This window comes from Pagrus major, chromosome 8 (genome assembly GCF_040436345.1).
Source record: "Pagrus major chromosome 8, Pma_NU_1.0".
Lineage (NCBI taxonomy): Eukaryota > Metazoa > Chordata > Actinopteri > Spariformes > Sparidae > Pagrus > Pagrus major.
In genome coordinates, this window is record NC_133222.1 from 21,682,403 (window position 1) to 21,707,611 (window position 25,209).

At 41.0% G+C, this 25,209-nt stretch overlaps 2 protein-coding genes across 2 annotated transcripts in view; one reads left to right on the top strand and one right to left on the bottom strand.

Annotated features, from left to right (window-relative positions):
* Positions 1-17,909, bottom strand: part of poc1b (POC1 centriolar protein B) — a 45,489-nt gene extending 27,580 nt beyond the window's left edge. The window contains exons 1-10 of the mRNA XM_073472231.1: positions 17,681-17,909; positions 16,766-16,850; positions 15,914-16,085; positions 15,484-15,663; positions 14,963-15,070; positions 14,457-14,572; positions 14,115-14,248; positions 13,910-13,978; positions 13,619-13,771; positions 13,238-13,315 (exon numbers count right to left, since the gene is read on the bottom strand). Coding sequence (XP_073328332.1) covers positions 13,238-13,315; positions 13,619-13,771; positions 13,910-13,978; positions 14,115-14,248; positions 14,457-14,572; positions 14,963-15,070; positions 15,484-15,663; positions 15,914-16,085; positions 16,766-16,850; positions 17,681-17,704 — 1,119 coding nt within the window. The 5' untranslated portion in view covers positions 17,705-17,909. The remainder of the gene's footprint in view (positions 1-13,237; positions 13,316-13,618; positions 13,772-13,909; positions 13,979-14,114; positions 14,249-14,456; positions 14,573-14,962; positions 15,071-15,483; positions 15,664-15,913; positions 16,086-16,765; positions 16,851-17,680) is intronic.
* A 600-nt stretch (positions 17,910-18,509) lies between these two features.
* On the top strand, positions 18,510-25,078 carry cep41 (centrosomal protein 41). Its single transcript, XM_073472287.1, has 11 exons — positions 18,510-18,592; positions 18,913-18,976; positions 19,098-19,145; positions 20,447-20,508; positions 20,850-20,916; positions 21,007-21,151; positions 22,119-22,285; positions 22,366-22,433; positions 22,573-22,687; positions 22,993-23,208; positions 23,676-25,078. Exons 1-11 carry the CDS (start codon positions 18,560-18,562, stop codon positions 23,801-23,803), a joined length of 1,113 nt encoding a protein of 370 aa, XP_073328388.1. The 5' UTR covers positions 18,510-18,559; the 3' UTR covers positions 23,804-25,078.
* Positions 25,079-25,209: the final 131 nt, after the last annotated feature.

Consider the following 25,209-nt stretch of genomic DNA (forward strand, 5'->3'; position numbering starts at 1 on the left):
ACACATATCCAACCTTAAGCATGACTCATATTTTTTTATCTCAGAGAGAGCCCACTTGGGGATTACTGGACAGGTAAACAACTCAGGGGGAATGAAAGGGTTCCAGGGAGGATGGACAAACAACAGACATGGTAATTCAGTGTCACAGAAAATTCTATATTTTTTAGTTCATCTGCTGCAGATACTCATATGAAAGGTAGAGCATGAAAGTACAAAGTGAGGGCACAAAACATTGGAATGGCCCTGAATATGCACCGTTACTAAAGAAAGTACATAATACATTAAACCACCAACATCTTCATACAAATATTAAAACAACAATTTCAAAGGTGGCGGCTCTCAAAGGAAATTGCCAAAACAGGGGAGCGTCCATAAGGGAGATTAGACTGAGCTGCATTGCTGCACAAATGCCCGCTAATCAGCTTTAGCACTTACACTAATACCAAAAGGACTGCAAAGCACCTGTGGGAAACTCATTTGCCATTCAGAATAACCCCACTGCTAATTGCTAATTGTCCCACTGTAAGACAATGCGAGCTCAAGGCTAGCCCTGATCCCCCTCTCAGACTATGCTAGCGACCTAACCTTTCTCATGTTCCCACACATACCGGGCTCACGGCCACCACAAACCACTTAAGCGTATTTAAACAAAGTATGTTAAATCTGAACCTTGACAAACAATCAAACAAAAAACAATAGTAATGCAACAAAAGCTGTTAGTATTCTGAATCAATATAACATTTTATATGGGCACCAAAATCACGCTTTTGGCAAAAAAAACGCATTTCTTCACAGGATAAGTCTGATTAAGACAAAGGCTTCTCAAAAGATCAAAAATCAATAAAAAAAAACTGAAACAAAGAGCCAAATAATGTTAAGCCGTGTGCACAGTGGCTACTGTGTTAAAATCCTCAGCAATTTTATAAGGAAAATGATACATGAGCTGACCTATGTGTTGTAAATTCACAGGTAATGTTAGCCTGCGTTTACAACCGACCATAAAGTCGACCCAGCAACATGTGCTTGTAGGACTGCACTCCAGCAAAAGTCGATATAGGATCCTTGTCATTGCTGAACAACCCTGCGTTTCCAGCTGGAGACCACTGCAGCAGACACCCCCTCGTGCCAGTGCAGTGGTCTTACAGTAAGAATATAATAAGTAAACCTCATTGTTGCAGATTACAGCACACTTGTAATGCACTGCAGAAGGATTTACATTTTCTTTTTTTTAATGTTTATTTACTGTGGTGGGTCACACAGATAATGACATTGAAAAGATACAGATTTTAACATTAGAGACTGTTGTAGTCTGACTTTTGAAAAGGACTTTCTGTATAAAAAGGGAGTTTAGATTAATCTAACGGCTTGTACTAACTGGTTATTATTGAGATGCATCACGATGCATCCAGAATTGTTGTGCAATCAAATCAACGAGGTGAATCATAATACATTTGAATTGTGAGGCCAGTGAAGATTCACATCACTAGTCAGTGATTGTCTTTTTCTTCCCAACACTGGTTTATTCTGTAGTCTGGATTATTTGAGAGCACCCCCAATTCAAGGACTTCTTTATGTAGGGACTTATTTTGCGGCTGATCAAAGAATTTCCTGCTCTTTGACTTTATGTGATTGGATTACAGTCAGAAAAATGGAAAAACATGCTTAGAGGAGATTTAAGACTAGGGGGGGTTGTTGAATGCCCTATAGGTCAGAGGCCATCCTTGAACTAAAAGCTAAAGTCCTATTTATCTCTGCAACAGAACTATCTCCCACTGTAATGCTGCATATATGAAACGGAAATGGGAACATATACACAAAAGAGAAAATCAAGTTAAAAGGTAAGTCATGAGCAGATAGAGTAAAGAGATATACAGAGAGCAGATTAGATTTGGAAAAGAAAGAGGAAGTGAGTGGATACATCAAACAATAAAAGCCCATTAAAGCCATCCATCAGTGCGGCTGTGGTCAGAGGTGGGGGATCCAGTTATCCCTCTCCAGGGAACAGAGAGATGAATGACTTCCTAACAGGTGGACTATGAGCTTAACAGGAGGGGGGAAGCAGCAAGAGGAGGTGGGGTTTAACCTGGGACTGAGCAGTGCTGGGTTACAGCTGCACCTCCGGAGAGAAATCGTGACCCCGTGGCTTTCTCAACTCACAGGAAATGAATTTGTTTTCCTAGCCCTTTCCCAGTAATCCTCCTGTCACAGACACACGTGTGTACAAGGATTTCACACATACAGAGTGAAGCACATACACACGTGTGCAAAGAAGACACATGTATGGATACTTGTAGAGTCAGACTAAAATGCTCAAGCACATTCTTGATTACAAAATATGGTTTGACGGTTTCGTATACCTAACCCTGGCAGTATAATCTATAGAAGAGCACAGATTAAGAGAAAAAGGAGCCAGTGCTACATCTTATACTGTACAGCAAACAGACACAACAGTTGTCAACCCACAAGCCAGCTAAAAATGGCATTGAAAAATCGATTCCTAAACATACGGAGACCACAAAAAGTAAAGTTCTGTCTTAGCTAACCTTCAGCCAGTCAGTCAAGGTCTGCAGGTAGATGCCTTTCAATCGGAGGAAAAAAGAAAACACATTAAAAAAATGTTCTGGAAAATCAATAACTTGTTTTTCTGCGAGCCTGGATGAGCTGTACAGAAATAAGCCTGGCCGGCAACACAGCCATGAGGCGTCTGATCTGCCTACGCAGTTCACCGGGCCACATCCTCTCTGCCTCCACTCAGGGAGAAAATAGCATCAGCGAGCAACACTGCCAGATATTAAGGTAGCCTGTTATTTCCACACACATACACACTTTTATATTGGTGTAGCTGCAGTTGTCCACCACCATTAGACAAACCTAAATGCAGTTAATACAATCATGTGACCTTAATATGTGAGCTGGGCCGGCTTTAAAACAACATCAACTACATTTTTGGTTAAAATCGATCTATAACTGGCCATTAGTCTCAGTGCAACTATCCAAACAAACATCATTCCTAAATAGATCACCTACTGGAACTGCGACTGAAACAAACACACAGTGGAAAACAGCCATAAATGGCAGCGTGGGTTTTGATGCTGTGGTACAAACAGAGATGCAAATCATGTGTTTTTGCCAAAAGAGAACAGTTAAATGTCAAACATCTTATAGTTTACTGTTGCACTAATGGCAAATATGGAAATCCCACAACATCATGTAAGAAATTTGCCTTTTTTGGCAGACTTGAAGGGGTGGCAGTAGGCAAAGTCATGTCAACACACAAAGGGTGTTTTTTTTATTTATGGGGATGAGACTCAGAAATCGACTATCATTCTCCAGAATGTTACACTTTGTAGCTTAAATGTGACAGGTAGAGACAATAAATACAAATGAAAATATTTTGTATTTCCTATTAGTTTAAACCTTACTGGGGCTTACAACTAGAGAATAGAAAGGCAAATAGAGAGGGACATTTACAAACTCAAAGCCCAAAGGAGAAAACAGATTCAAGCAAGCTGGAAAACATTAAAAAATAAACTTTTGCAACGATTTGTCACTTAATCTATTATATCTATGATGATTTAGCTATAATTGATTGATCATTTTAGTCATTTCTCAAGCAAAAATGTCAAACATTTGTTGGTTCAGCTTTTCAAAGATAAGTATTTGCAGCTTTTCTTTGTCATTTATGATGAAGAGTCTTTGTGTCTGGGATGTTGAGTGGACAAAATAGGCAATTTGAAGGTGTCACTTTGGGCTCTGGGCAATTGTGGTGAGCATTTTTTTCAGTTTTTTTGGTAATTTGTAGACTTAACTATTATTCAATTAATTGTAAAAAAAATATCTTTAAATTAATCAGTAAACAAAATAATCTTTAGTTGCAGCCCTATTCTTTTTTCTCTTTCTGTTTTTGCCAAGAACTTACAGGCAAAATGACAACAACATGTCTGCTCTTATCCAAGTTCTATTTTTGTCTCTCATCCCAGCATCCTCCCATTTCTCCGGGCAGGGATAACAGCAAGCATCCCTGCTTGAAAACACAACACATCATCATTTGCCTTTCAGGTGTTCCTGCTACCTGTAATAGACCTGCCTGGCTATTTTTAGTCTCCTACACGGACCGACTGTCAGCATGTTCCCGGTAGAGGCCCCTGAGGATACAGCTGTACCCTTGAGAATGCACATTTAGAGGGCTGAGTGTTGGTCGGATGTGGAAGGATGGCGGAGATGATTTGGAGGGAGGGAAGCCCTTAGAGTGGAATGGAGGTAAGCAGCTCAGAAATAATTGTAATGTGCTACAATGAGAAAAACTGCGATGGACATGAACATGCCTGAAAGCAGGCGTTTTAATGGCATCATAGGAATTTGCCCATCACAGGAATTTTACACCAAATCACCCTTGAAGTATTTTAATAGGACTGGATATGAGTAAATTATTGTCTGATACTGATTCGGAGTCATGGGCCTGATTTTGTTCTTGTTCGCATTTCAGTTTAAAAGCAGATCCTGCTCCAGATCCCACCAGAACCATATCATCATCCAGTCACATGCCTCTAAGTGTCTCACCTCTGTGCTACGTATTCACTTTTTCTATAAACCAATTAATTATTTCATAACATTACAAAAACCCAAAGATATTTTATTTTCAATTACATAAAAACGATTCAAATAGCACATTTGCTAGAACTAGAAAAAACTCACAACACTAATCACCCACTTCCTACAAGTGAGTGTTGTGTAAGGTTTAGAAAAAGAGTTACAAGAGGAGAGAAAGAGGAGAAAAAGGAAGGGTGAGAGAGGTGAGGAGGGGAAGGACGTATGGGAATCGGAAGAGAGAATCCTCCTGAATTAGTGATAAGGCTTGCCCTCCTGTTGTATTTTTGATGAGGAAGATCAAGTTTTTGAACACTTGCATGCTAGTGCCAAGGAGACTGGAGCCGCCGCAGGGAGTCTCACAGCAAAACACAGCATTACGGGACATCCGCGGTGTCCCGAGATGGGTTTCCGCTTTGACTCCGCTGTCATTGGTGCGATCGACTGGGCAGGAGGCGCCATGTAATATTCCAGTTACACAAGGTGTCAGACACTTACAGCTGCATTAAGGGCTGTCTGCCCACTAGAAGGAGGAACTCACACACCAGACTGGCTGTATGAGAAACAACAATCTACTAACACATCCAACAGAATTACAGCAACACGAGCATCCCACTGGAATTGTATCCAATATGAACTTTTAGCTCTCGTTTTGACTTTAACTCCAGAGAGTTATTATTATTTTCATATTACTTCCTTACTATGTAGTTTCGTGGCAGGCTGTTGGCAAACAGTTGGCCTATCTGCCACCCTGGCGCAGAGGTCTCCAATAAAACATGTCTTCCAATAAGTCCTGCCACGATTATTTTTTGATGGCTCAACTTTTGCCACAATGCAAAGTTCACATGATCATGTGAGCTCGCAAGTCCATCTTGACAGTCTTCAAGCTTGTGGCCGATTAAACCAATTATGCTGTTTTTACATTACATCTGCCGGCCTGGCTCTACTCGGTTTGACTCTGCGTGGCCGGGATTTTGCATTTCCACCACAACTGGGCTACCTGCTTGAAGGTGTGTCTTAAACTAGTGACACGCCTTTCCCGATCCCTGCAGTACTATCGAAGAATCACCGCTAACACAGTGGCTCTGCTAATTCAGTTACAAGTATTTTATTTTGTAGTATTTTGATGTCAATCATGCCAATCAATTGCCAAGACAAAAGATTAAATGATTGCTGCCATGATCATTTTCCAGAGTAGTAAAATCTTGTCTTGTAGATTATAAACCACTCTGCACTGTGTCTGGAAAGCATTGGCTCCTTATTTGCACAGGACACAGCCTCAAACACTACACTCAAACACCTCAAACACTTTTGGGTCTGAATGTTGCCTATGTGTATGCTGGGTAGCCAAAACAATAAGCCAAGAGTTTAAAAGACACAGATCTGCAAAATTGGTTGTTGATTCTCCGTGTGACACTACGCCTGATTCACTCATATTGAATGAAGCAAATAAAGTCACTGTTATTATCAAAATAATCACTTAAAGCAAGTTAAATCCCATTGCCATGTCAGGGTGACTATGTGAGTAGTAGTCAGCGTATGAGAATACAGCATGAATGAATGTGTCTGATTGTGCTTTCACACAGAGTGTGTCTGCCTGAGTGTAACAGTGCGTGTTTGTGTGCGGGCATGTGTGTGAGTGTGAGGGTGTTATGCAGCCTCTGGGAGCCCTTGTCCTGGTGGAAAGTGAACCCCCCTCCCCTCCCAGAGCTGTTACTATCTTTAGCTCATTTCCGTCGTGTCTTGTCACTCGTGTTCTCCTCTACAGCACTTAAATCTCAACCTCCGGGCCATTCAATATCCTGTACTTCCCCTGCACAGGAAGCTGGAGAGGAGTGGGGGTGGGGCCGTCTGTGTAAAAGTAGACAAGTACACACTGAAATTACACAAACATGCATGGCCTTATAATGAATATTCACAGTTAATGGATGTACATGAATAGAGTCACTAAAATGAAGGCAGGCAGGAGAGCATAGTAAATTTACTCCACGCACACACACACAAACACTATGGAAGGCTGTACAACCGCAAAGAACACACACACACACACACACACACACACACACAGGTCTGTGACAGGAGGCCTGTCGGTAGAGGACACCTTGTCTGGTCAAACTGGCGTCACAGCTAACGTCTGCAGGGACACGAGAGATGGCATAGGTAACAAAATCTAACCTTCTGCTATCTAATCACCTCTTTAATGTGCATGTGCACACACACACACACACACACACACACACACACACACACACACACACACACACAGATAAAGCTTTGAGGACCATTTATCAGCAGCATTATTAAAAACCTTTCTCAACAACACTATGTATCTAACATTAATTAACTAGACCTCAATCTGACTCCTGACTTTGACTCTTTTAAACTCGTGTTTAAAACTGAACTAACCCGAACAGTTGCAAGACACACATCACTTAAAAACCCGGGCAACATGCTTTCCTCTGGAGGATTTATATGAACCTACCTATTTGGACATTTGAGTCCTTATAAAGACAGATACACCATTCACACACACACACACACACTCTGCTGTCTCGCTTGGCCTCATTTCACGCTTGCCATTCTTCATGTGTTTCACAGATGACTTGATATCTGCTCAGTGCAATGGGTTTGACACTTTCCATGTCGTCGCTTACTCTCTGCTGCCACTCAACAAGAGGAGGGACTCAAGCAGCTGAGAGGCTGTTCTACATTTTGAGAGATGTCCAGTCACACACTTTAACAAACAAACTTGCTTCACTACCACCAAAAAAATCAATTTCACAGTTTGTTCTCTTAGTTTTGAAAGAAGTGCACAACAAACTACTTATGCTAAGGATACAGTTAATCAGTTACATTACAATTTTTGTTATTCTTTTTGAGGCTTGCTGCCCCATAACCCATGAATTTAGTGCTCAAGGACACACAGGCAGCAGCTTTGGCTGTTGGCGTGGATGAGATACGTCACTATATGGCCACTAGTGTGTCTTTCAAAGCCCAGTAATGTCAATGGAGAGTGAGGTCACCACCCCAGGCCCGTCAGCTCTGTAATGACGTAGTGTTTGCTGATAACGCTCCATTCAGAAGCACTGAGCCCTGCTTGTGCCGCTAGCTCGCTGCAGAGCTTAATGGCTAATGCAGAGAGAGAGAGAAAGGGAGGATGGGGACAGAGCCACAGCTGATGCCACATCAATGTCATCACGTCATTATTGACATCACCTCCCTGTCCGTACAAACTTCCTGAATAGAGTTGTGTTATGTAGGGCTGCTACTATCGATTATTATGATTGTCAACAGATCTGTTGATTATTTTCTCAATTAATTGGTTAGTTGTTTGGTCAACCTGAAATATCTTGTTTTGTCAACAACAGATTTTCAGTTTGTTTGTTTGGGTATTATAGATGCTGTTAGTCGATTTGTTTCGGGATGGTTGGTTGTTTCTTTGGAAAAAGGAAAAAGGATGCCATTCAGTCTCTTGGCAAACAAACTACACTTCATGGCCACAAATATATGGACAATCAAATATTAAACATGTAATTCTAAATCCACATGCATTAAAATGCTGCTGTAACAGCCTCCACTCCTCTGAGAAGGCTGTCCGCCAGATTTTGAACCCATGCTGTAGATGTATCTATGACTTTGTGCTGTAGCGTTAAGATTTCCCTTCACTTAGACTAAATGGCCTTGCTCACACCACGAAAAACACCCAAGACTACAACTACCCAAAAGAAAATCAGTGTCTGAACCAAGAGACTTAAGTTTAGCTCCACTGAAGTCAAAAGAAAAAGCTAAAGAAAAAGACGTAATAAGAGGAGATTGCCCTAAATACAGGACACAGAGGTCATCAATGGTAGCAGGAACTGAGTGCAGGAACCTCCCCATCCAGCCGCCCACGCACCCACCTTGGGCCATTTGCATCTCCCGTCCCTTCCTTCTCCTGTTTCCACCTACGCACGGACCCATTAGGGTGATGGGGGGAAACACGGATGCAGGGCGGAAGGGAAAGCACTCTGAGGACATCAACAACAGTGGAAGGAGGAGGAAGAACTAGGAAATGACCAGAGGGGAAGACGGTGAAGGAGAAGGAAATGACTAGGAAATCACCGGAGGAGAGGGAGAGGAAGAGGAAGAGGAGAGGGAGAGGAAGAAGAGAGGAAGAGGAAGAGGAGGAGGGAGAAGAAGAAGAGAGGAAGAGGAAGAGGGAGAGGAAGAAGAGAGGAAGAGGAAGAGGAAGAGGAAGAGGAGAGAGTTCCTCAGTGATGGGAATCAGAGCTGACAGGAGGAGTAGCACTGGGGGCTCCCTGCTCTGAACCGTCCTAAACAGGAATGACTCTCACACACACACATTCACACTCCAATACACTGTGACTCATGTACACACATAAACAGACCCCGAGTTCACACTCACACATAACTCGGCAAATCCACATATCCACTATATAACTGCTCTCACATACCTATATACACACAGGCTTAAACAAGCTGCGTGGATGTGCATGAATGAGTCAGGAGCTGTGTGTGTGTGTGTGTGTGTGTGTGTGCGTGTGCAGTTTAAGTTTTAACACATTTAGCTTTTACCCTAACCATGACAGAGCATGTTAGGGTCCAGTATTCATCTTGCTATTTATGGCAAGGATAAAACTGATGTTTATGTATTAAATGTGTGTGACACCGGGGTGCAGTGAGTTAGTCACTGAGTTAAACAGGCAGGCAGAACTCCAGATAGTCTATTATTAGAGCCACGGCTGCTGCGGCTGCTGCTCCCTGGTTGGGGCCCCCGAGGGCCAGGGCACCGGCACGTGGATTTGTGCTCTCTCCCCATCTCTCTGATCTCTATTCCTCCCCATCTCTCTCTCTCTCTGATCTCTCACGGGCTTTTCCATTCAGACACGCTCGGGCGAATCGTACAGGGAAGCGAAGACGAGCTCCTTCAGTAACATTGAGAAGAAGGAGGAGAAAAAGAGGATGGAGACGCACAGAGGACAAGGGAGAGAAGGAGCCAAATCTGAGAAGGATCCTCTCAGACTCAGGTAGAACAGTGCAACCAAAAAAACACGCCTTAGGTGCTAAACTAAGAGATTTTACATGCACACTACAGCAGAATAAGCGCCAGAATGTTTAATAATGACACTAACGTTTTGTCGTCATTTGCAAATTTCTCCCAGCTTCTAATTTGTCCTCATCTAAGATATTAACTGCTTAATACTGCAGGGTTTCAGTGCAGAGTAACTACTTATTGAAGGATTTTTGGGGGGTGTTCCTTATCTGAATCTGAATCTGAATCTGAGGGTTTAAGGACAGAGGATGTCATATGCTGTACAGATTGTAAAGCCCTTCATGGCAAATTGTGATTTGTAATTCTGGGCTATATAAATAAAATTGTCTTGGCTTGATTGAATCTCCTTTATAATAAGTGGACACTTCCTTTATGCCAGACAACTTCTTCTAAAAGAGAGCTACCAGACACATTTATGTTTGCCGTTTAGACTGGCATAACATTTGCATACAAATGAAAAAACCTTCATGAAATGAGTATAAACAGCAAGAAGCATGCATTAAAATACATATTTTGTGGATTTTTACTTTACACTGTCTCTAGATTTACCCATCCATCTGATACTCCAAGCTAGTTAAAGCTAGTCCCTTCCTCTTCCCATTCATCAACACAGTTCCATGTTAACATCAGAGCATTTCAAGTCATAAATGGCTGTTCTGCAGTTGTGTGTTTACTGCGGTCTTGAACAAAAAACACTTATCTGACTTGGCCATCCTGACTCTAAATGACTTCCACTTGGCTTGGTCCATTCATGTCTTTCCTCCCACACAGCAGCCAACGGCAGAGAAGGAGACGCTAAGACAAGTAGGGCAGCACACTGAAGAAAAATTACAACTACTGCTGCAATAGGAGCTATAATTCATGGAGACTGAGTTTTTCATGTTCCTTCTTCTGGGGTTTAACAGGGGATAAGGAGACGTTTTTTTCCTAGTTTGTAGCAATGCCCATAAAAATGAAAATCGTAAATAAAAACAACATCTTTTCATATCAGCCCCTCAACTCAAAAGACCTTCATACTACTTGACTTTTAGTTTCAAAAAAGTCACAGCCCTGAAGGAAAATTATGTGCACCATGTCACTTTAGAAATGATTTCCATATCCAAAAAGAAAACATGCCCCAACTCACATCAATCTGCTTATGAATATATAAACATGAGCACATTTGTCATGGTATAAATATAAATATTACTATGAATCATTAAAGGTTGCATTCAGTATATATACACTTGAACTGATAATGTTGTATTTATTAAGACATTTTTGCTTTATGATTTACGGTTATGTTTGTTTTAGGTGTACCGTGCATATGGATGGAGGTTTCAAGCATTCTGTGTGAGTGATGGCTGGCTACAATGAGAGCCACATTACAATTTGTTCATGTCTTAATATTTAAAGGCAGTTCACGTCACTAAATCATGACGGATTGGAAAAAGCACCAGAATAGGCAAAACATATAGAGGAGTCTGTATTAGCTGTCCTTATTCTGTAATCCTCAGACTTATCAGTATCAAAAAAATGCACTGTAATATTTTTTTACAACAGTAGGGGGCAGTAATTATTTGTAACCTCTCCGGGATGCTGTGTGAAGGAAGACAGGAAGCTGATCATACTGCCATCATTCAGAGATCACAATAGCAACCTGTAGCATGTTAACTGTCAAATGTTGTGATGAATGCATATTTAGGAACTAGGATTCAGGCATTTTATGAGTTACCAGCCTAGAAACTACATTTCTTGCCAGTGAACTATTCTGGTAGAGATACACAGAAAACTGTAGTGTAGGTAAGCACATCCATGAGCAATTTACTGATCTAGCACTCTCTGTTTTTTAATGTGGCAGTGGATAGCCTTACATCTAAACAAGTCGTCCTCTCGCATGCTGTTTTCCTAATATTCATTAAATGTGTGCATTAAGACCCACCTACATCAATCTCATGCGTCTAACCATTTATCCAGGATCAGCATTTGTGGACTAAGCGGATAGCACTAATTCACATACAGGATTTTACCTTGCAACATGATGTGAACTTGCTACTCAAGTTCAAGGCCAGGTCACTGCCAAGCCGCCCCAGATGGGCCCTTGGCAACAATAAAAACTACAGAAAGAGATGATCTACAAAAGACAGCGTGGCATTCACAAGGTTCTTGGGTAAAAAAAAATTAAAAATGCAGAAGCTGAAAAAGTTGGAGGAATAAATGCGTAGTGTCCTGAAGCAAAAACAATATCCCACTGCTGCCCTAACAGAGCGGTTCGGTAGCCACATGTGGTTGTGTTGGCAATGCTGACAAAATCAAAATTATACAGGTCAACAAAAGCCCATTGCTTCATTTGAAAGTCTAACACGTCATATTTTTATACAGCTGAATCTGAAAAAAATGAAAAATAGATACATAAGGCTGATTTAAGGAAAGATGTTGAACAGGGTTACAGAACTGAACTATAATGCAGCTTGAATTTTTATTTATGCTACATCCAAATTTTTTTAATTAGACTAAATCCAGTATTTTATCAATGAAATCACTGAATTGTAGCCGTGTTCAGTAGCTCTGATGTGTGCACGTACAGAATTTGAGGATTACAGCAGTAGTGTGATTCTGAATGATGCTAGACAGATCTCTTGTTAGCAAAGACAGAGGGTTGCTCTCTGCTGGCATCACTGAATCTGATAAGTGAATGGGATGTTTTCCTCTGAGGCAGATGTGAGTGCTGCAGTAGGATGGAAAGACTAATGACTGGTCTGCACTGCCACCTGGTGGTCATCAAACATTACCATAAATATACACAACCATGAATCTGTTGACGTGTCCAATCAACAGTAATGAGTATTTTTCACAGGCATAAACTTTTCATTTCAGCCATTAGAAAGCAGCAATGCTGGTATTTGGTGAGTATCAGCTAGTTATCAGCTGGATACACAACTCACGTGACAGATCTGCTTCAAATTTACCAAATGTAGGAATCCACACAGATCTGTGACATAGCTGTGTGACTTTGAGACCCCAAGCATTTTTTACTCTCCAAGTCTTTTTTTTTTTTTTGGCAAGTGCTTTGTTAACAGTAGCCTCTACATACAGCTGTATAAATCACACAAATCTTCCACTGTGTTTAATGGTAAGAACTATCTAACTATGTTAACCGTATCTATTTGAAGAATCAAGGCCCAAAGTTTTACCATGAGCTTTCCAGTTTCAGTGTAGGCGTATAGAGAAATGGTGGGCGGGAAAATAAAATCAATGAATCAATAATTAAAGACAGCTTTTTTCCCTGTTTTGTCCACACGGTGCCTACTTTAAAACAATTTTGGAGTCATTGTGGATTGAATGGACTGGATGCTTATGCGTCATTTACGCATATCTCACTTTTTGATGTGGATTTCCAGTAAACATTCCTCTTGTTTTACTACTTTCAATGTTATATGGTCTCCAAGTTATTTGCTTTGCACTCATATCCTCTTGGAGGGACTTTTTTTCCTTTTGCCATTCAGTCTAAAATCTTTGGATTTTTCCAGTGGAGTAACATGAATAAATAAGTGTGATTTGGGATGTGGCTTGCCTTCTTGTGCCTATTCTACTGTAGACTTATATATACCAGCTTACCGTGGTGCTGTGAACAGCTTCGCCTAACTCTATGACATGTGGATCACTGGACTGAGTATCTGCCACTGTCGGACTGATCTGTGGAAAGAAAGAAAAGTCGATACATCTCTTGATTTCTCACCTGTATTTTTTTAGGAACTCATAGATGTTATGTGTTGACAGCAACTGTGAACTGGGTTGCTTTCACTAGATACTTCTTCCATGAATATATCTTGATTTTATTCCTGCTCTTGCCCAGTCATAGTTTTTCATTTTAGTTTGTATGTTAGATGATGTTGATGATGATGTGGTTTTTCTTAAAATACACCAGTTACAAAAGTCAGCACAGGCTTGACTAACTTACTAAAAATAATTTATATTTGAGGGCAAAACTAAAGTGACCTGAATGGCTGTGGGCTGCGGGTGATGAAGGTGGGGTCCTCTGGGGTGGATGTCAGTCACGTGTGGTGGGGGATCAGGGGTGGACCTCCGGCTGTGTTTTTGCAGGACGTCCTGGTAGGATTTGGTGTCAAAGTTTGTCCTCCACATCAGCACCTGGGGAAACGAGGGACCAGCACAACTTTAATGACCCAAGTTCCCTTCAGGCTTTCTACTACAAAAACTAAAAGTATAACCTTGAAATTACAAGCTATTGAGAGAATGGGGGTCATTTTATAAATATGAAACACCAACCTGACCATCAGCTCCCCCCGAGGCAAAGAGATCTCCAGCCCTAGAAAAGGCTACTGTGATTACAGCGCCCTAAAAAACAAAGAAAGGAATGTAAGTGAATAAAGAAAACCTTGCCATGACAGACACTATTGAGGACAAAAATCCTTGATGGTGTTTTCTCTTGGTCTGCTGTCTGTGAGTGATCTGAGCTGTTCTGTAGCCTCACCTTGTGTCCATGGAGGGTGTAGATGAGGCGTCCCTCCAGCAGGTCCAAGATCTTAACAGTGCTGTCACTGGAGCCACTGATCAGGTAGTTGTTGGATGGATGGAAGGAAAAGCTGTTGATTCCTGCTCTGTGGACTGAAACCAAAGACACAAAATTAAGTCAGGCAACACAAAAACACATCAATAGAAATTTGCATAAAGAACCGCTGCAGGATAATGGGTTAGCCAACTCCTTAGCTGACAAACTGGGAACACAATTACAGTCTGTGACATTTTAGAGACATTAGTGAGGATAATTCTACTGGATATTCGGCATTATTATAGCTTTGACATTTTGACATACCTTGATAATGCTGAATCAGCTTGTTGGTTCGTAGATCCCAGATTTTAAGTGAACTGTCAGCTCCTGAGGATGCTATACAGGTGCCGCTTGGGTTAAAATCAACAAACGTTTCTGATCTGGAAAAACAAAAACACTCAGTGGAGTCGCTGACCTGCAACAGTTTAACAGTCCGGTGTGTCAATAATTCGCAATGATGCCATGTATAGAAGAGACAAAGCAGTGCCTAAACTAAACATTTATTTAGCTTGTACATCAGTTTTTTTAAGCTTTTTTAAAAATTATAATTATTTCAGTGAGGTTTTGGTCCACATAGATAAATATGACGGTAAATGTTAGGAAATGTATTGGGTCTTTCCTGCATTACAAAAGGAAAAAAAAATATGTCCAGAGATTGTGCCAATTACAAATACACACACCCTCATGAAAAAAACTTAATTAAGTGGCTCAAAGTAAATTAAAGCTAAGAAGAATATCAGTTCACAAAGCCAGATTGTTTTAAAACTTACCCTCCATAATCAGTGAAGCAGTTGATGCAGTGTTTGGTGGATGTGTCCCAGAGCCGGACAGTGCGATCATCTCCACAGGAAGCTATCAGCCGCCCATCCGGAGAAAACCTGCCATGAGGAAAAGACAAAAAATGCTCGTTATACAAAGTGAGAGCAAATTAACTTTTTTTCAGCATTTCCCTGCTTCAAACTCATAAGGTTACACACACATTGTAGACAATCTACTGGTCCATCATCAATTTCACATATCGCCTCATTCAAAACATTTAAAAGGTACTGAGAACAATCGAGAGCCAAATGTGTATAAAAACATTTTAAAAAGTATAGAACTAATATTTTGGTTTGTAAAAAAGTCATCAAGTTCTATAATTCAGTTTGTTCTTGGACAATTCTTGGCAAGCAGTGCAAAACTTAATATCAAAAAGTGACCAAGAGCTAAAGCTACTTTCAGGTAACCTATAAGATACACACACAAACACTACAACAGAAGATGTTACTGAGGATGTGGTGCTGCTACATACCTGGCACAGCGCACCCAGTTAGTGTGCTGGCTGAGAGAGTTGACGAAGCACTGCCGTTGAACACTCCACACTTTGACAGACTTGTCGTCAGAGGCTGTCACCAGTCTTTGGCCATCATGGGAGAAGGCAACACTGCGTACAGCGGCCGTGTGGGCTTTGAACACTGTAGACTCTGCCTTTCTACAGTACATAGATACATAACAAAAACAACTGATTTAAAACCCAGCCTCTCCAACTCATACATGCCATGCAGCCTCAGCTTTCAGGGTATGTGTGACTTTCTTGCCAGTTAACTGTGTTACAGTCAAATTTTCAGAATGTGACTCACTCAACTGTGCACAAGATCATTTGTTTTACATTTCATATTACAGTCCACTTACCCTACTCAAATAAAAAGCTCCTGATTAAAGGAAAAATGACTTGAGCTTACATGGAAGGTGTCCACAGTCTGACAGTTCTGTCTTTGGATGAAGTGGCCACCAGGTTACCAGAGGGGGAGAACTGCAGCCCAGTGATGGCGTCTTGGTGGCCAACAAAACGGAAAGCTCTCGCCTTTGGAGCCAGATTCCAGATCATCAGGGTCTTATCCACAGACCCTGAGGCTAGAGGGAGAGGTTATTACTGTGAATACAGTGAGCTCAGTATGTATTGTCAACGTTTAATTGTGTCTCATATGACAGAAGAGTCTAATCCGAGCACAAGCATTCTGGTAGGTCAGCTTTGTAATAAAAGAGACTTTCCTAAAACAGTCTCTGGTTAAACTTCAGCAAAGATCAATGTGTTTGTCGAGAACATTATACACCATCAAAGTACAGAGAGAATACATCGCTATGACAGAAAACGAGATGACCATTCTAGGAAAAAACTAACTAATAGATCAGTTGGAGGTAAAATGTCAGAAAATCTTAAACTTCATAAAGCTAACCTGATTATTGTCAGTCAGTGCTTGCTACTGTAGGTCTGTTGCAGTAGGTTGACAATGAAGCACCATTTACAAGCCACTTACATGTAGCTTGCAATGTAAAGTTGCATGGTTATTGCAAAGGGTCTCATACTGATTGTTTTACTATATAATACTGTCATGATTACTATATTACATAATTGTATATCAAGTCAACTGTTCCAAGTGAGAAAATAAATGTTTCATCAGTGATGCTAATCCATTATTTCATCCCTTCTGTGAGCCAAAAGCATGGCATATGATTACAGGCAACTGCCTGCAGATAGAACACCTGAATAGCATCTTTAAATTGGCAAAGCTTTTACTGTCAGCAGAAATTACCCAGTTGTTTGCGGTTTGGGCTGAAGTCTGTACAGGTGACAGCATCTTTATGCCCCTTGAAGTGTCTCTCAAGGGTTGGATCCTCCTGCAAGGAAAGGTCGCAACAACAAAATGAAAAGTCAGGTCTTCCCTTGGATAGCACAGTAATGAAACAAAAACTTTTCCTCTGACTATTGAGACTACACTTATGTCTACTTCCACCATCCACCATGTTAAACTGACTTTACATTTTCTGTCTGAAGCATGATGAGCACTGGCAGAGAACTGTTGAGTAAACACTTAAAGGTGGAAAAAGGAAGTAATTTTAACCAGAAGAGAAATATTTTCATTGAATGATTTGTTTATGCCTAAACAAACTGACCTTAAAGGACAACACAATTTCATACTGTTTTACTTTGTTTATATTTGTGTATAGACAAACAGTGTAAACAGTATTCTGGGACCTTATTTTCCTCTGAGAACAGCTTGTTTATTCATTTATAGAAAAAACCATTCTGAATTTGTACTACATAGTGCCCCTTTAAAAAAACTGCTGTGTAATATCTGTTTAGACTTAAGTCTGGTCTGAGGAAAGCTTGTGTTTGTTGTGGTGGAGGGCTGAGCAGGAACTTCAGAATGAGACACTGCCTGCCCGAGCAGACCAACAAGTGTGTTTAGGAAATGCATTAAAGAGGCATTACACTGAGCTACAAGAATTTAAAGTCGATTTTTACTAATAAGCAAGTCTATTATGTTGTAATGAATTAATAGAGAGGACCCAAGCTGTGTTTTGACAGCCCCCCTCAGCAAATCCTCTTAGCAGGTAGGCAGCTAGCAAACTCGCCGACTCGGCTACTATTAGCACCAGTGCAAGCTGTCAAAGTAAACCCACTTTTACTCATTAGCCTTTCTGAAAGTGTTAACAGATTTACTTACCAAAACAGACGCCATTATGGGCATTTGCTGAAAGAGTTAATGTTGCCAGAGGGAAAGTTTAGCCGCCCCGCTGCTGCGTAACGTTACTTCCATGACTGTCAAACTGTGCGCCTTCAGCGACAGTCTCAGACCTGACCTGTCGAGCTCAGATAACACGCTGTTCCGTTCAACAGTCTTTTTGCAAACTCAGTTTACTTTGAATTGTATGCACTCTGAATGAAAACTGAGAATTGTGTTTACATGAACAGCCGGATAAAACACCCGCTATTCCTGCAGCTAAAGCCACTTGTGGCAACGGAGAGAGTGGTGCTGCGTTCATGAAACATATGAAAAACAAGTAGATGCGACAATCCGACTCGACAATTCCATTCGCAGCTTCAAATTACCATCCGCGACAACATTCAAGTTGTAAATAACAATGTTGAATTTGGGGAATTTGGTGTTACGTCCGTCAAATCAAGGCTCTGCTTACTGACTCGAAACAAGCGGCAAACAGTCAAATACAGTATAATAACTACAAAATGAATAGAATTTATAAAGAATATCATGTAAGCGTTTGGTGGCTGATAGCGATCAACGATATAATGTGTGAGCACTTCCAATGCGTTGCAATCAAGCCGGGAACTTTGTTTTGTGAACTCTTAATTGTTATCATCCAGATACGTTATGGTTCTTTCTAGGTCACGTGAATGCAGCATATCGTTAAGGTGGAGCGTCCTCCCGCTGCTAAGCAACTGGCCAGCCATATCAAATGAAACTGCTCTGAAGCAGAAGTGGCGCAGTATCAGCCTCTCTGATTGGCCCGAGGAACAGCACTGACAAATCAGCGCAGAGATTGTTAAACTTGGAAATTGATGTTTGGCATTTCGGTTTGAAAAGATGTCGCTCAATCGGAGCATCGGCAATGTAGAGGTAATGTTAGTTATATGACAGCATTATTTATGTTTTATTTACCCGCTAACTGGTAATACTGCACTATCGATATTAGCATACTTTGAATACAGCGTGAGCAAACAAAATCAAATGTTGGTTTCCTAGCTAGCAAGCTAGCTAGTTAGCTGTGGTCAGTGTTAAATTACCACATCAACGAGAGTGCACCTGAAAGACTCATTATGTTTACCGCTAGCTCTTTCCAAAAGCTCCCATGCTTGCAGGCTAATTTAACTACTGTTAGCATGTGCTATCCTGTCTCTCGCTAGCTAGCGAAAACTTATGGCTGTCTTTCCTTCTAGTACATGAGAAAAAGGATACCGAAAAACGCCAAGTATCAACATGTCAAAACAAGGCTGGACACAGGTATCTTGTCAATGAACAGATGTACTACAATGTTATAGATTATTGGCCTTTGTTATGCTTAGAATAATGTATTAATGCACCCTTTGCCTCTGTACTATGTTGCTGTCATTTTTATCAATAGGATGCAGCCTTTCAAAGTATATGGAAAAACTGGAGGAGATTAGAAAAAGTGAGTAACTCATCTGAAGAGGAATCAGATCAGAGGAAGTGTGTTTGTTTGATGTGCTCTTTTATCTCACATGTTGTATGTTTTGTCTGGTCTTCTTAAATCTGGCCTCTGAACAAAAATATATTTAATTTAATCTATATCGTTCATAGTCATACGGAAAACTCACTCAAACTTGAATCAGAAGCAGGTGTTTCATGATGACATTTTTGAAACCGGTGCATAAGGATGGCTGGATTTTGTACAATGCAGAACCACATTTCCAAGTCTTCAAATGTGGACTTCTGTCTGTCTGATATTCACATCGGCAATGGGCTTTTTATTTATAAGAACAGCCTCAGTGTCTCCCAAAAGAACACATACAGTGTAGTACCTTTGACCACAGTTTGACCCACTAAGTACAGAATAATGCCTCTGTTCACTACTGGACACATGGCATTAGTTCAGTCTGTTGGTGTCTTTATAAACACTTTCCATTCTCCCCAAATGTGAACAGGTGGATCAGATAGCCCAGTTTGGCAGGATTGTATAAAACTCACACATGATCCCGTTACAGCCAAATAAACCCTCTTAAGGGTCTGTTTCTTAATGTAGATGAGAACTGTTTACTGTACACTTAAGGTAACATCTGCCAACTTGGCACTTGATTTTCCCAAGGATCTATGTGTTTGTGTACTTTAAGAGGTAAACCGGAGAAGTTCTAACCCACTGATATTTCCCAGTTAAGTACGTTCTTTGTGGACAGTAGTGATTTTGTGTTGACCCGTCCTGATTTCTCAGGGATAAGTGACACCGATTCCTTTGCTCTCCAATGGAGGATTGTACTGCTGTCCACAATAATTCCTGTGTGACTGCACAAAGACATGCTGGTCAGGTGCCAGCAGAGGTCTTTGAGAAAGTGTGAGCTAGGGAGGTCATACCGTGGATAATGCCAGTATCCCTAGCACAGATATAACTGTCTGAGCATCCTGATTTGGGTGCAGTAGTGGCAGCTTTGGCTGGAAGGCAGTATGGGGACAGACAGGGTAGAGCTGAGGTTTAGTGAGGCATTAGAGGGGGATGAGGAGAGGGAGGATCTGCAAGACCCAGGTGAGTTGTGGGTAGTTCAGCTGCATTCAGTGGCTAAAGTTATTATCACAGTTTTACTTGATTTTGCAATTATCAATCACAGTGATTGGACTTTTGGACCAAAGGTGCAAAATTAAAATTAAAAGAATTTTTCAAGACTGTCATCAGAGCTTTGAGGCTCCTTCCTCCTACAATATTTCTTAGTTTTAAATATTTGTTTTTTCCCCTTTTTTTAGATTATAGGTATCGAAAAGATGAAATATTCAAGCGGTTAAAGGTGACAACGTTTGCACAATTGGTAAGCATTGATGTTTGTTTCCTTACAATACTTCAACATCCTGCAAGATTTATGTCGTACTCAGTGGAAAATCCAGTCAACAGTTATTTATGTGGCTTATATTTAGAGATGACCGCTGGAATGCAGTGAGAAAACCTGATCCATTCACAGGGCTTAATAATTAATAGGCTACTTGTGTGAATGGTTCTGGACAGCCGGCTCTGAATTCATTTAGCTTGGTTTGTTACCTTCATTTACAGACTCCAGGAAACCATTCTCTTTGCACTTTTACCTCCAGTTTCTTGGCAGTTTTTCTTCTTGTTACAAGAATATTTTATTCCTAAACTTGTTTTTCACATCAGATACTTCAGGTAGCCTCTGTATCAGACCTGAATGAAAGTGATGACAGCGAATCACACGGCCCAGAAGGTAACATAATGTACAGAATGTTAAATAGATTTAACTCTAACAGTGCTGCAGGTGATGATCTTTTGATTTCCCACTCCTGCCGATTTGCAGACAGTCTGTCAGTGGTGTCCGATGCAGACCTCGAGTGTCTCTCTGAACACACCAACGGCTCCCCGCAGGCATCACTTCCTTCAGAACGCGAGGATGCAGGAGATAGCAGGGAACTCTGCCACACTGCCAGGTCAACACTCCTAAGGTACTGTACTCACTGAATTGTTCATAACTGCAATGTGCCTGGTAAGATTCTGGCTGGCTACTTCCCCCCCCCCCCCCCCCCCCCTCTCTCTCTCTCTCTATCCCTTTTTTCTGTCAGTCTTTCTTTACTGTCAATCTTTCAAAAAAAGTGTGTTTTTGTCCCTGTTTTTCAGGAAAAACTGTTAACAGGATTTATAATCTATAATCTGGAGTCGACCTTGTTTCTGGAAAGACATGTTGCTGTTAATACCACAAACACCTGTAACCCTACACCACCGTATCTGCATCTGCACTCAACATACTGTGCATCCACTTTTTGTCCCTTAAAGACATCTGGTTTTCCCACACGCCCACCCTCCTGTACACCGCACAATAACCTCCCTCAATATGTTCTCAGCGTCCCCTCCTCTCACCTGCATCCTCCAGCTTGAACAGGAACCCCAGGAGTGTAACTCTATCTATGGTCCCTCAGGGGGGGGCACAGACTGGGCCTCTGTAATGACAGAGCTTTTAGGTCACCTTCACCTTGTGGGGAGGGCATATGGAGAGAGAAAGTAGGGCAGCGCTGGGGTAAACATACACAAGGGGAAAGTGGTGTGCGTATATAGCGTTGTTTGGCTCAGCTCCATACTTATAACTGCTGCATTGAGTCATTTTTCCTGTGGGTTCTGGTTTCATGTTAACTGGTTGGTGACTTGCCAGATCAACCCCTGCCTGCTCAAGGAACAAATTCACTAATATCTTGTACATAATCGCTATCTACTGTTAAGACATTAGTAAAATAATACCAAGGGATTTTGAAGTGATAAGCCTTTGTTTGGTGTGGTACTTTTGAGATCCAAAGAGCTGTACATAGCAGACCACGTTCAAACAAGGAATGGAAAGAAATATGAAGAAATGACACAAGTGGCCAATAAAATTCAAAAGATGAATTTCTTAAAGACGTACATTTGTTTTACCTCTTACAGTGTTATTAGTGGCGTGGGAGAGCTGAACCTCGACAGAACCAGTCAGAGAATGAAGAATGAGCCAGTGTTCAGCCCCGAGCCAGCTGACAGGCCCTACCCCGACTGCCCCTACCTGCTGCTGGACGTACGGGACCGAGACCAATACGACTGCTGCCACATCATTGGCGGTAGGTGCCAAGAACATGAAACGACAAGCTTATTCTGCCAAGAATCTAATCGTTGTTTTAATCATCTCTCTACCTTGCAGCGCACAGTTTCCCCATTGCCATGTTATCTCGGACAATGAACCCCTACACCAAAGAAGTGCTGGAATACGTATCCTTCAACACACGACACATTTCCCTGTCCTGTTTTTTCAGACTTTTTCTTTTCATGGAGCAAACTCAATGTCAAGGCTTTTTTTAAACGCAGTTATAAATGTCTGTTGGTTGAACTTAACCCACAAACTGTGTAGAAAAATGCAGCCGGGAGGATCATCATCGTGTATGATGAGGATGAGAGAATAGCCAGCCAGGCAGCCACCACCATGTGTGAACGAGGATTTGAGAATCTGTTTATGCTGTCTGGAGGTAATGCACGCCAAGTTATCTGGTCCACTTCCTTTAAAAGTAAACTGATCCATTGTGAAGAGGTCATTTCCATTATCCTATTTACCACAGCTGTTTGGTTGTGGCTGTGATTGGGACTGCAGCTGACATTTGGGCAAAATGAATGTCAACACTGCTTAGCATTTCCACTATATAGTTGACAGGAAAATCTAGTTAAACTCATGTAAAAAAAAAAAAAAAGCAATAATAAAATATTTAAAGGGCAGCACTGTTGCAGATTTAATCTATGACAAGGATTATAATCCCACTCTGCTACCTTCTCCCAGGTCTCAAGGTAATCGCTCAGAAATTTCCAGAAGGATTGACGACGGGCTCCATCCCAGCCTCCTGCCTGTCCTCTCCCCCATCTTTGAAGGGGAAGAAGAGCTCTGCGCCACAGCAGCCATCACAGGTAGCAGAGAGGAGGTGGAGGTTTACATCAGACGAGCTGTTCAAAATCCAGGACCAACTGGAGGAGATCCTCATCCCCAGTGACTCCAACAGTAAGAGCACCCTGACAGACACTCAGAAATACATTTTACAATTTAAAGTTAGAGCACTGCTTTAGGCGTCCGTAATTTCCGTAGTTTTATGTGACAAAACAATTAATTGATAAATGAAAATACTGTTCAGATTAAGTAAGAACGAATATAATTGTTAGTTGCAACCCTGATTGATTTATTGATTGAAAGTGTATATATCAGACACTTTCCTATGAATTTGAAGTTTGAAATTTGAATATCATGTCCTTTCTAGAAAATTGTGTCTAGATCATGAAATGGGTTCATTCATCCATCCATCCTGATTGAGATGTCATATTTTTGCTCCATGGAATTCTGTTATGAGGGAGATTGATGTCAGAAATCAACATTTAAGAGCATGAACTTAAGTTAGATTCACAAATGTCATTTTCGCTCTGTCTCATCACTTTGCTCCACCTCAGTATTGTTTGCGCGTGTGTTCACTGCAGGCCGCATGTCCAGCCGCATCTCAACCAGCAGCTCGCAGTCTAAAGCGTCCAGCGCTCGGAGTCGACAGAGTTCCTCTACAACTGGGAGGGACAGCGCCAGGGTTCAGAGCAGTAGACCCTGGAAATGAAACCACCCTGCCCCCCCCTTAACTGCAGAGATAGACACAAACAGACATACCTCCAACACAAGGTCAATTTATTTCAGGTTACGTTTCCCCACTCCATAACTGTAAAGAAACACATCTTTGGCCCCAGTCTGAACAATAATCCTCCACGGTACTGTTGGAAACTGCTTTGTTAAAGCAAACTATAGACAGTGTTTCTGTGTGTCCTTGACCATATTTTAATTCAGAATATCTGCTGACACAGCTGCTTAATATGAATTCTCCGCACGTTTTGTATGTTTCAGTTTTGAAAATCACACACACCTTGGTAAAGTAATTACCACTGCATTAAAAAAAACAAGGACTGAAAGAATTTAACTCTAACTAAGACTTAATTAAGACTGGACAACAGTATGAAATTTACAAAAAAAAAATCTGTTAGAACAGAACAAAGACATTTCATTTCAGACTCATTGGTAACCTTTATAAAACTACTTTATGGCACACTGTTGCGTCTTGTTTTTAAAAAAAAAAATATATTTAATAAATGGTGTGTATGTGAATGTTTGCACAGTGCCTCGTCTGTGAATCTAACAACTGATGGATCTTTTTGCACTCAAATCTTTTTTTCATGTAACTATTCTCATCCTTTTTTGATGGCATTCCGAAAAGATTTACACTTTGTTTGCGGGAGACAGAGTAACTGAATGTTGACGTGGTATGAAGGATATGCTGGGAATCTCTGTATGACGTGAGATGTAATTTATATAAAAAACATTACAGAGCTGGATCCATTTTTAAAAAAATGAAGACAAGCTGTGCTGTATTTTTGTAATTTTCTCCATATTGTTATGATGTTTATTGGGATCTTGAAACTGACGAAGCACCGACAGCCTTTATGTGCAACTTTTTTGTCCACTTATGCTTTTACTTAACTGTGATTTTCTTTGTGTGCGAGTGTGTTTGTCACAGTGTCACTAAAGGATGGAAATGGGTCTTTTGTTCTGGATGAAACAAAATAACAAACAGCACGTCGGTACCCATAGATGCATTTGAAAAACAGTATTGCTAATGTGTGGCCTTTTGTTTTGTTGGTATGATTCTTGGTCACCTCTGCCTGGATACACTAACACAGTCTCCGATGAAGTGCATTTTAATGAGAATGTGGACTAGTCCGCAGGCCTTTCTTTTGTGATGAATCATTTGTCTTCACGATCAGTTTTAATTCACATTAATGATCTGATCATGTGATTTTGCTTGTAAATGGATGTCAAATAAAATGGATAACTGATTGCTGTATCTGAAGTGTCTTTGTCACGGCAGTTGTGAAATGTTGGGAGATAATACATGTTTTATTTTGTTCTATAACTAAACCTACTTGATTTGAGGGACTGGGATAAGCTAGCTCTTACCCTGTGCTGGTCACATCT

What these genes read in the sequence shown, in the direction of transcription:
- cep41 (XM_073472287.1), top strand. Translation starts at nt 18,560, where the DNA reads ATGTCGCTCAATCGGAGCATCGGCAATGTAGAG. An exon ending in TCTGTTTATGCTGTCTGGAG is followed by an intron (nt 22,688 to 22,992) that starts GTAATGCACGCC and finishes ACCTTCTCCCAG; the next exon opens with GTCTCAAGGTAATCGCTCAG. An exon ending in CATCCCCAGTGACTCCAACA is followed by an intron (nt 23,209 to 23,675) that starts GTAAGAGCACCC and finishes TGTTCACTGCAG; the next exon opens with GCCGCATGTCCAGCCGCATC.